The 12,196-nt window shown below is 31.9% G+C and overlaps 3 protein-coding genes across 7 annotated transcripts in view; 1 reads left to right on the top strand and 2 right to left on the bottom strand.

Annotated features, from left to right (window-relative positions):
• LOC116846744 (protein purity of essence) overlaps positions 1-4,387 on the bottom strand; it is a 25,699-nt gene extending 21,312 nt beyond the window's left edge. For 2 of the 5 annotated variants that reach the window (XM_032821009.1, XM_032820999.1), the window contains exons 1-11: positions 4,195-4,313; positions 3,917-4,014; positions 3,208-3,656; positions 2,496-3,020; positions 2,243-2,406; positions 1,855-2,092; positions 1,650-1,767; positions 998-1,176; positions 671-839; positions 335-561; positions 113-236 (exon numbers count right to left, since the gene is read on the bottom strand). In XM_032821009.1, coding sequence (XP_032676900.1) covers positions 113-236; positions 335-561; positions 671-839; positions 998-1,176; positions 1,650-1,767; positions 1,855-2,092; positions 2,243-2,406; positions 2,496-3,020; positions 3,208-3,656; positions 3,917-4,014; positions 4,195-4,313 — 2,410 coding nt within the window. Of the gene's footprint in view, positions 1-112; positions 237-334; positions 562-670; positions 840-997; positions 1,177-1,649; positions 1,768-1,854; positions 2,093-2,242; positions 2,407-2,495; positions 3,021-3,207; positions 3,657-3,916; positions 4,015-4,194 lie in introns of all 5 variants that reach the window. The other 3 variants (XM_032820984.1, XM_032820992.1, XM_032821017.1) reach the window with 3 other exon arrangements.
• Positions 4,388-7,214: 2,827 nt separating this feature from the next.
• Positions 7,215-8,709, top strand: LOC116846773 (39S ribosomal protein L46, mitochondrial). The gene is made up of 4 exons (XM_032821044.1): positions 7,215-7,272; positions 7,424-7,792; positions 8,058-8,200; positions 8,301-8,709. The coding sequence occupies exons 1-4, from the start codon at positions 7,215-7,217 to the stop codon at positions 8,571-8,573; spliced, it is 843 nt and encodes a 280-aa protein (XP_032676935.1). The 3' UTR covers positions 8,574-8,709.
• On the bottom strand, positions 8,642-10,648 carry LOC116846779 (probable 18S rRNA (guanine-N(7))-methyltransferase). The gene is made up of 5 exons (XM_032821056.1): positions 10,223-10,648; positions 9,989-10,026; positions 9,647-9,825; positions 9,065-9,491; positions 8,642-8,848 (listed from the first exon to the last, which is right to left on the bottom strand). The coding sequence occupies exons 1-5, from the start codon at positions 10,259-10,261 to the stop codon at positions 8,704-8,706; spliced, it is 828 nt and encodes a 275-aa protein (XP_032676947.1). The 5' UTR covers positions 10,262-10,648; the 3' UTR covers positions 8,642-8,703.
• Positions 10,649-12,196: the final 1,548 nt, after the last annotated feature.

Below are 12,196 nucleotides of genomic sequence, written 5' to 3'. Positions count from 1 at the left end.
ATATATATATATATATATATATATATATATATATATATATATATATATATATATATATATATGTAAACAATCATATAAGCAAATGTTTATTGGTGAATTTTCTGAACTGTACCTTCATTTTCAGCTTCATATGTAGCTTGAGGATTGCATACATTTTCAACCATGGTTGTTACTAATCGATGCCATATGCTTATACATGCAGCTTCTCTTTCCAATTGAGGTTTTAACAATAATACCTAATTATAAAAAATTTTAGATATATAGATCAGATTGTTTATTTTGCTAACAATTAGTTTTAATGCAACTATAATTTAAATGAATAATCATAACGCACCTGTGCCAGTACGCTGAGAGTACGTGGATATACCTGAAGAGGCCAAGTGGTTGAGCTACTGTTTTCCGTAGACCACGGACTCACGCCCAAATGTTGGAGCAAGGTATTTTGAAGAGCTTCACTTAGAGTATTCCAAGCGAGCAGGTTGTGCGTATAACGACTTAAAGCTTGAGAAAATTCCGAATACATAGCGCCCAATGTAGCACCATAAAATGCAGAAATTGTACCTAAAAGTACAATTTTATATTAATATAAAATATAAAACATAACGAAAACCACAATGTAAAACAAAGTCTTAATACAAAGCGTACAAACAACATTTTTACATAAACTCACCTGTTTCCGTTCTAGCTGTTTCATGATCTAGATCTCTTATAATTGCTGCCAATATAACCATCTGTTGTTCAACTAATCCATTGACCACATATTCTCGAACATATGTACTTCTGCTTCCAATTAAATACTTATTCATAAATTGGAATATTTTTGTTGCAAGTGAAATATACTATAAGGAAAAACCGAAATTAATTAACATATAAAATTTTATAGTTCATCAATTTATAGTTCATTTATAGTATCATCAATAGACTCAAATTATATATATTCGTTACGTTCAATATATGTTTTATTAATTTGTTTAAATAATTATACTTAGGAACGTACACCATGTGGTTCACGATTGTCAGGAACGATAGTGGTAGTAGTAGTACGTTCCGCGCTTGCTTCATTATTCGTTTCCTTATTAGTATTTGTGGAAGTTTCATCCGAAGGAGCAATGGTTTCTTCAAACCATAGTCCCAAAATAGGTTCGCTGTCCTCCTCTACCGACATAACAGTTTGTTCTATATATGTAGCGAACATATATCATTATGTTAATAAAATTATCAGTATGTTAATGTTTGCGTGCACACTTCGACGTTACATCCAAGTTTATATATTGCACATAAAGATTATACATACACACACACATATTTTAAAACTAGCTTCTATATGTCAGTTATATTGATATATGCATATTTAACAAAAACTAATATATATTTTTTATATATTTAAATATATATTTTTTATATGTTTTATAAAATAAAATTGTAAAATACTAAAGAGCATCTGTACTTATTACTATTGTATCTATTTACAGTATAATAAAAAAAATATAATAAAAAAAAGAACTTGCTATTCTAGAGATGTAAAGAACATAATTTGCAGCATACATACATACATTCCAGATATACTTTTCACATAAACAATATACTTATCAAATACTAAAACATATAAATGCATATAAAATATATCATATTAGACAGATATATATTACCCTCATCAGTAGAATTCTCTGAACAACTCAACAAATCTTCATAGTATGTAGTAGAATCAGATTGACTTAATGCATCTCCTTCCAAAGGATGCTTTTGTACTCTTTTCAGTGTACAAGCCTACAAAAAACGGAATGTACATATAACACATTATTGTTTACTAAGGCAAAATTATAGATGCATGCAAAATAAAATCAATTTCAATACCTTTCTGTAGCTAATAGTAGCCAGATAAAATAGCAAGTGATTTAACGGCACCGCTTGTAAAAAGGTTACTGCTCTTTGCAATGCAGTAGCAGTAGACAAGATATCCAATGGTGCTGGTTCAGGAACTGCCACGACCAAGTCAGAATTGGCCTCGATAGATACATCTTCGAGAAGCGCACTCATTAAGTTCAGTGCATGTGATGCTAATGCCACTGACAACACGCCAAATCCTTGTTGCCTGATTATACAAAAATATTTTTATTTACTCCTAGCATCACATAAACTTTGATATATATTCTTCTTAATTGTAAGAGAATGTGTGTGTAAAATATAGTTCCAGCAGTATGTGATACTGTGTATATAAAATAATTTAAAATATAATAATTACACTTTCATAAGATTTACACGCCCACTTGCATCTCGAGCTTTACTGGGTGATTTTCCTTTTTCATCTTTCCCCTTATCTGCAGCGCTAAAACTGCTTACAGTTAATTGTGCTTGCAATCCAGCAACTAAGAGCCATACACCAATAAGTAAATGATTTTGTAAAATCTGAAAAATAAGTATATAATCAACTATATAATGTAATTAAGAGAAGAAAATAATTATAATACTAGAAAGATAGATAATAAAATAGTTACATGTCCTCCTGCGCGTGTGCTATTTTTGATGACATTTGATACTTGTCCAAATATTTCTAAACTTTTTTCAACAACTGTAATCGCTAGAGTGTCGTATTCTTCATCAGTAGTTTTTGTATTCTGATTGGTTTGATTACTTCCAGTGGTATTTGTACTACATTTAGGTGATACAGCATTAGTTATGCCAACTATACTTGATGCTGTTGCATTTGCAATTGAACAATACAGGCAAGACATAGTTAACAGTGACAATTTTTCTAATTTCTGTGGTGTTAAAGGTTCAAGTATTGGAAGTGACATCACATTATGTACAATATTAATGTCGCTAACAACAGAGTGTAGATTATGTCTTATAGTATGTGCTTCTGATGCATTGGCAGGTAAGCTGAATCCTTTTTTAGATAAATATGCTTGATACTTTCTTGTATAGCGCGACAAATGTGGAAGATTTAGACACATATCTAACAGAATATCGCCTGCCCCCATATTCTGCAATGTGCTTATATTATTTGCAATAAACATCACCTATAACAAAATATATTTTCAATGTCTCCAATTTATTTTATTCTGCTAATACAAAAATACTTTATTTTAAACAACAATGTTAGAATTATAAATGCCTACTGAAAAAATATAACTTAGAGATTAAGAGTATAAAACAGAAATATTTTGTATAATCATAAATATTTGTTTGTGCATCAAATATACAAACCTTAGTATCAGGATGTGTTTCATTTGTTGTACCATTTGTATTTTTGCTTGTACTATCTGCAGAGTTTTCATTAGCAAGAATCATAGATGATGAAAAATCTTGCAATGGCATTGTTAACTGCTCAAGAATACTAGTGGATAAATCACAGCGAGACCGCATAGATTCTTTTACAGATTGTTGAGAAGATTCCTTTTCTTTTCCTGCAGATAATGGTTTTGAAGAAGGTGGTACCTTAGCATTCTTTATTGCAGAGATAAGAGCTACTTCTTCTGCAGATGACAGCAAAGACTGTCCTGTACATAATGCACGTATTGGGAGCAATAACTGCTTTGTGGTCAAAATAGTCTGTGTGGTATCTGATTGAGTTTGTTGTTGTTGCAATTTTTCCACAAAAAGTGTGAGCAGTACTTTACATGCTTGATAAATGATAGATATTTGACACTTGGCAACTGGAAAAGGTTTTGCAAGAGTTAGTATAACATTGTCTTATGTATATAAATAAATCTATAAATAAAAGTTCTATGAAGCGCTTTAAATTATTTCTAACTAAAAGTATATAGAATTGCATAATGTTTAATATACAATATGCAATAAAGGAAAACAAAGAAAACACAAATATAATTGTAACTTCAAAAGAACAGACTACTTACATACTATGTGCAAATGTTTTTATACATTTATTCATGTACGAATATACGATATTACTTACATGAACTTGCGCAAGCGCTAATATAATCCGCGGATAGCGCAGCACAAATCGTGAAAAAGGTATCGTATTGCTCGTCGTGAGAAACAAACTTATTCTCGCTGTAAAATAAAAAATAAATGTCAGCTGTACTGTCGAGCAAAATAGACCACACGTTATAGAATAGACTCGAACGATGACAGGCATCCATTTCCGTATTGTCACCGAAGAGGGACATATTTTAACATAGCCGAAATGACCGTTTTAGCGTAACCGCACGATCAACGGAAAATTGTATTTACCTCTTGAGAATACTCTTTGCAAGTCCGAGAACATCATTTTTATTAAGTGAACGTGAAGTTCCTATTATCGGCTTTAATAACGCAGGCCACTCATCTTGACCACCACTTTTCGCCGCCATTTTCGATACTGTGAGAGTCGCAACGAGTCGTTCTTGTCCTTTACATCATCAGTAGCGATAATCACTTTTCATTGGTCCTTTCCGATATAACTTGTACCGAAATAAATAAAAGTTGAATTCAGTATATAATGTATATATGACATGAGTAGACACAAAAACTGAGAATATTCTTACAATATATCCAATTATTCTGTAAGAAAAAAATTAGTCTGATTATGATTGTTTTTAACAAAAATCAATGCTGTACACTAAAGCTTTGCTAAGTAATTTACAAATTTCACAGATTTTATTAGGTTAAGTTATACATTCATATGCGATTCACATTTCAATTATTACAGTTACTATTTATCATATGATGAATTTATCAAGTGCATCATTTAAAAAATTCTTCGGATTTGCTGTTAAGTCGTGAATTTAAAAATAAAATATTGTCTAACACTAAAGGCTCGTCTACAATTTCTGTAAGAATATGGCCCATATTCTCCTCTTTTATCGATAAAAGGGGTGTATATCAGTTGGACACGGGGCAATTGGACACAGTCCAATCACAAGTCGCTGTTCCAAGGGACCCTACAAATGTCTCTAATCACACGGTGCTGTGATTGGCTGTGTCCAAATGCACCGTGTCCAAGTGCACTGCTCCCGATAAAAGTGCCTTAAATGTAGCTTCTCAGCCAATCAGGTGTCTCCTAAGCCTCTTTTAAAGGCACTTTTATAGATAAAAGAGGATTCAGAGGCTGCGTTCCTTTTGGGCGCTAACACGCTTTAAGCGCTTCTAAAGCCCATTCTACAATTGCGTGAACGTGGTTGTAAGTGGTTGTAAGTGATTACGACACCAATCAGAGTAAAGCAATCAGTGAATAAAACATTCGGATTGGTTGACTCTTAAGCCCATTCTACAATTGGGTAAGCGTAGTCGTGAACGTAAGAGTCAACCAATTCGAATGTTTTATTCACTGATTGCTTTATTCTGATTGGTTGTCGTAATCACTTACAACCACTTACAACCACGTTCACGCAATTGTAGAATGGGCTTTACGTTCACGACTACGCTTACGCAATTGTAGAATGAGCTTAAAGGGACGTCTACATTGGAAGTAAGCAGTAAGAAGTAGGAAGTAAGAATAAGAAATTGACCAATTATAGTTGATTATTCTTCTCACATTCGACTGTGGTTGGTCAATTTCTTACTCTTGCTTCTTACTTCTTGCTATTTACTTCCAATGTAGACGTCCCTTAAGTGTCACGCTGGCTGCGTTCGTTTTGGCGCTTATAGCGCATGTAAGCATCATTTATCCTTGTTTAGTATTTGATAGAAACAAGGATGAAATGATGCTCAGAGCGTTGTAAGCGCCAAAACGAACGCAGTCTCTATCTTTCTTCCGCATTTAACGATAAAAATAGGGTGCTTTCCAGTTATGTTTTGTGTGTTAAAACTGTTTATTGGTTGTATATTATCTTACAAAATATTTTAGATAATATGTGACCAATAAACTGGTTTTGTCTTCTTCTTCTTCTTAATTGATCCGGAATTCCTATTCCATAAGCCACCCTAATAGCACAGATGTCCAGGGGACATCCAGAGGACATCCTAAGAACGTCCTGAGAACATTCTTCGTCCTCAGAACGTCCTTAGGACGTCCTCAGAAGATCTTGTGCTGTCTGGGCAGTCTTATGAAAATGATGGATGCGTTCACAGAGAGTGGAATCATATAGTGATATTCGTATGTTTCAGGAAGATTTCCAATATGAGGTCCGCCTTGGCATTATCTGAGAAAGCGATGTCCACAAAGCAGCAGTTGGGATCTGCTCCGGCTTTATAAAGGTTCCCAGACAGCACAAGATCTCCTGAGGACGTCCTAAGGACGTCCTGAGGACGAATAATGTCCTCAGGATGTCCTCAGGATGTCCTCTGGATATCCCCTGGACATCTGTGCTATTAGGGTTGATACACAATTTGTTACTTTCCTCAGTGTAATCAGAGCACTGTAGAAAGATGTGATCGATGCTTTGTACGGCATGGCCACACTGGTATGCTGGGCTTTCCACAATATTTTTATCGGCTAAATGTTTGTTGGAGAGGACATGATGCGATCTGAGACGAGATATCAAAAAGTTAACTTTGCGTGGTAAATGAGATACTTCAAAGAAACAGGATTTTTCCAGAAACTGGTTTTGTGTACACTCGTGGTCTAATGGCTCTTGCATACAGGGCGCGGTAATACTTGCCGCGCGGCTGAAGTCCACGCGACAGCCAATCAATATGTTGTTTTTCCGTAAGAGCTAGAAGGTTATTACGGAAAGCAGCATATTGATTGGCTGTCGCGCGAACTTCCGCCGCGCGGCAAGCATTACCGCGTCCTGTGTGGAGAAGCCATTACTGCGCCCTGGTGCAGGAGCCATAACAGTTTTGTGCCATGTGAAACCTTCCTATCAAACAACAGAACGGAATAAAAACGGAATTACTCTGATTGGCTGACCCCCACTATATCTCTTTTCCGTAACTGTTCCGTTACGCTATTTCTTTCTCCATCTGAACGCACCCTTAAAGTAGTAGAAACAAAGGCGGCTCATAGCGGACACTTTAGAGAATTAACTGCGCGTTCCGAAATTCACTGCCAGTACTGAAATTCTATAATATACGTAACATAAACTATAGATTTTCAGTACTGGCAGTGTATTTCGGAACGCAGCCAAACCATCTAAATGAACAATAATTTATTTGCTAAACGTGATACTTTTTTTACACTTTCTAACTTTGTCCAAACCAAGACAATTCTGAATAAATTAAGTGAAGCAAAATAAAGTGACAGTGAAATTATGAATAAATTTTTCTGTCCTACAAATTCTGTTATTTAATTTACACACATACATTCTAGGTTATTAAGAAATATATTTATAATGTTTAAACAAATTTTAAGACATCCTGGATCATATAATTTACATCAAATTTTATTAGGTAAGGAGAAATTGTAAGATAACATAAACACTGACTTTAAGAAATATAAATTAGTATTTTAATTATTAATCTCTGGAAACTATAATGTGATCATATATGTAATCATATATATATTATATGTATATTATTCAATAACATATATTTTATATAGGTACACCAAGAAAAGCTATTGCTATATATCCCAATATAATTCAGTATGAGAGTACTCAAATGTTTACCACTGCTTCAGTTAAAGAAAAATGGGATTTATATAGTTCTATATGTTTAGAACGTCATCCAGTTATAATACAATCAATGCAAGAATTGGAATTAAGATTTTACAATATGTTAAAGAAGATTGAATTTGAAAATAGTCTAAAGTCTGATCATGAGCTGAGAAAAGAAAAAGAACTGAATCAGCAAAATATGAATGTAAAAGCTAGTGAAGATATGGATTTTGTTTCAATACAAACTGCACAAGACTTTGAAGACAGTAATCAAGAAGAACTAAACAATTTTAAATTTGCTCCAACAATTACAAGTATGTTATTATCTTCTCAATAACATAGCACAAGAAAAGATCTCTTATAAAATGTTTTTAAAAATTATATTTGATATAATGATATCATATGTATTATAAGAAAAGTTACTTGTAGTAGTATTAAGTTTTCTTATCTATTTTTAAAATATTAAAATGGCCTATGTATATTTGCTATACTTCTATATTGTGTGATATACTTCTGTGTGATTTATATAAATTCTTTTTATGATAACAAATGATTTATTTGTGTGCAAATAATTTCTAGAATTCGACGAACAAAATAAAACATCATCATTAAAACGTAAACTGGATAAAAACTTACTTTTATTAGTTCATCAAGAAGTGGGTGATACACATTATTGGATACCTCCTCAGGGTATTAGACATGAAGGAGAAACCATGAGACAAGTATATCTATAAATTTTTTTCTGCAATTTTATACATGTGTATATTATTTTAGCAAAGAGTAAAAATGATTTTATCATATATAAATACTTCATTTTTCCAGACAGCAGAAAGGGTACTACAAAACACATGTGGTACTAATATACAAGTAAAGTTTTATGGAAATGCACCCATTGGATTTTATAAATATAAATATCCTCGGAAGCTTCAAGAAAAAGGAAGCTATGGTGCTAAAATATTTTATTTTTTAGCAAAATATATAGACGGAGATATTACAAATAACATAAAATACCAGTGGTTAGATCACGACGAATTAGAAAAAGCATTACCTAGTGAAATGCAAAACAGTATTTCACAGTTTATGTTACATATCTAAATAATATATGAAATAAAATATTGTGTGTATATAGATCGTCTTTGAATATTATATTGAATTTCAGGAAGTAAAGATTAATTATAAGCTTTATTGAAAAAACTAACATTTAATATTAAAATAAATATATATTTCAGAATCGTCCAGATCTCTTTCGTCCAGTATATTTTGAATTATCTCTAACTTCTTTTCCTTGCCGTCGCCGTCTCTCTTTCTTTTCTATAATCCATTCTCTACTCTTCTTTAATGGTTTACCTCTGGCTTTTTTTATATATTCCCTGTAATATAAAATTTGTATAGGAATTTTTATTTTTATCAAATAAAGTGTAAAATAAAATATAGTAATACATAAATATGTATTACTATATTTATTGTACTATATGTATATAGTAAATGTTGAAATAAAATAAATGTACTAGACACTTAAAATTAATAGCATAGTTCTAACTGTACATTACAAGATAATGAATATCATTCAAATATAAAGATTATACCTTTTTGATGTATAAGAGGCAGTTTGGTTGTCACTCTCTGTACCTAGTGCTTTTGGAAGGGCAACAGCACCACCTGTCATTAAAACTAAGAACACTTTCTTTGCTTTTGTACTATTTGGAAAATCTACGACCACACCACCAAAGAAACCAGCCTTTGTAGCTTGTGTGGTAACTAATTCAATTTGTTGACTGTTCTCTGGGTAGAATTGCAATACTGCTCTTGCATTTCTCGACAGACACGCAAACAATAATGAGAAGAAACAATATAAACGCTTCACAGGATTGTGTGAAGCTTTGTCTGCATAGCAAAGCCATTGCAATGCAGAAACACTGACAGCACCATCAAATATACCAGCCCTAAATGGCATTCCTTGACCCATATCTCCTAAGATCAAGTCACCATCTGTTTCTCTTTCTTTAGCTACATCTGTATAATATTAAATATATATAAACAAAATTAAAATTGGCTATTATATGTAATAAAATTATATTATGATTATTATTTATATACAAATTATATTAAATCATCATTTATATACAAACTATTAAATATAAATATTGCAATATAATTTAAATATTTACCAAGCATAGCTGAAGATATATCAACACCCATCCATATATGTCCCTGTTCTTCTAACACACTACCACTGAGACCTGAGCCACAGCCAATATCTAAGAGCAAACAACTCTGATCTTCAGGTAATGCGAGAAGTTCTATAGCACGTTCACACATCTGTACTTGAATATCTATCATACGAGAACTGCAAATATATGGATTTTATTAAGAGATATAGATACATATAAAATTAAGAAAGATATAAATACATATAAAAATATGAAAATAAGATATAAATACATATAAAAATTATATAAAGATTTATATAATCTTATATAATACATATAAATAATTATATAAAGATTTACCTTTGAGTATATTTCTTGGCTTCTGTTTCATTATAGTACTGTCACAGAAAAAGAAAATATAAAATTAGTTTCTTCATTAATTTATTAATATTAAAGAGGACACATAATCTATAATTATACAAAAAACTTTATTATATATATTTAAATAGTAGTGAGTGTGTTACTATATTCCTTAACCTCAAAGATACAGTAATTCATTATAAGTTGAAAAGTTATATAAATCAAAATACTTACCACCTCAGGTGGTGCCATATGTTCTGGACGCTTAGACATAATGTCTGTTTTATAACTAATAATTTATAACTTTCAAAAATTGTTGTAAGAATATATTCAATAAACACGTGAAACACAAATATAACCTACTCAAACAAAAGCTGCGTTCCGTTTCACGCATATGCGCGCATTTATCCATAGTTCATGTTACGTATATTGTAGGCAATGCGCGCATAATGTGTGAAGTGGAACGCAACCAAAGAGTATACTTCTTCTTCTTCTACTGATTGGTTGACGAGAAAATTATTAAACCCCTCCCGAAACAATAGGTTTGTTCTTTCGACCTGAACTGGCTGCACTAGTTCACGAAGTTTGCACTAATGCGTTCTTTCGATCAGAACAGTGCAAGAAAATGTGTTCTTTCGAACAGTGCAGGCTGAACTAGTGCAGCGAGTTCAGTGAACTGACTGCCCTAGGTCTGGAGGTAGAGCAAGCAGTGCAGGGCAGCTAACCGAAAAAATTTAAATTTGTATCTATAACCTGTAAAATCGGTATACCTAGTTGACATTACGTAGAAGAAATAATCTGACGATGGAATCTATAAACAGTAAGTAAATACTTAAATATATAATAAATATATAATGTAGATAAATATATAATAAATATATAATGTAGATAAATATATAATAAATATATAATAAACATATAATGTAGATAAATATATAATAAATATATAATGTAGAATGTTATCCAAACAGCACAAAATATCCGAAAGACATCCTGGGAAGGCTCTTGGACGTTTTTTCGGAGGGATTTGTTGTATGGGTATCCAACACAAAACAGTTTTTAAAAGAAATAGGATTGTTCAACAAAACATAAAATGCTATAAATACGAAAACATGACCATAAATTGATCTATGTTATTTAATCCAGCCATGTTGTCCGTCATCTTACACTGCTCTAACTTGCTCTTACCCGTTCTTTTCAGACCCATATGTATCTTTGCACTGGTCTGCACTATCTTGAACTTTCTTCAACTAGTACAGTTCCAGTGCAGCCCTAGGTCAGGTCGAAAGAACAAACCTACTATTAATCCAGGCTGCGTTTCGATTTTCCTGGGTGAAAAAGTACTATAGAATATGTAACATATATTATAGTACTTTTAGGGTGCATTCGGGGAGCTCGCTATTAGCGCTATTCAGCGCTACAGTGTCATTTTATCCTTGTTGTATATTTAGGTTGCGTTCCAAAACATCCTTTTTGAAGAAATTTTACTCGATATTCAATATTTACTCAATAGTATATATAACGTGAACTATAAGTATTGAGTAAAATTTTTCTCAAAAAAAACGTTTTGGAATGCAGCCCTAAGGAGCAATAAAGATAGAAGAACGCGGTAGCGATAGTAGCGCACCCCGAACGCACCCTTAGTATATAGTGCACTCGGGTGAGTAATTTAAATACACTCCCAAAGAGAGCGTGTAAAAAATATCGATAGAAGTCCCAAAATCAATTACTTAATTAAAATTTTTCGAGAATCGATATTTGAACGATTATACTTTCCACATATAAATTGAAACAAATTAAATTGAAACTTAGAATAAAAGAAAGACTAAAAAGGAAAGCTTTAAAAAAAAATAGAAGTAGAAGTCTTTTCAAAATTTTTCATACGTAACCTGTAAAACATGCATAGTACTTTTTAAAATTATTATTTGAATTAACATACCCTGTATATTATCATAAAGTCAAATTATATATATATATATATATATATATATATATATATATATATATATATATGGATGTGTGTTTTAAAACACAAAATATAAATTATTAAAACATACATATTGCATATATGTGCTCGCGCACAATATAAAGACCATTATATAAATTTATAAATTTGATTTTCTCTGTACAAAAGAAATTCTAGCTATTTTCACTAAATGTGCTCGTGTATTAATTCCTAACAGATAACGTGTTTTACTTAATATTAGT

Source organism: Odontomachus brunneus, unplaced genomic scaffold (assembly GCF_010583005.1).
Source record: "Odontomachus brunneus isolate Ranch 3 - 2012 unplaced genomic scaffold, Obru_v1 Obru_scaffold_004, whole genome shotgun sequence".
NCBI classification, from domain to species: domain Eukaryota; kingdom Metazoa; phylum Arthropoda; class Insecta; order Hymenoptera; family Formicidae; genus Odontomachus; species Odontomachus brunneus.
The sequence above is the reverse complement of the archived record's forward strand: the minus strand, read 5'-3'. Positions and strand labels throughout refer to the sequence as shown.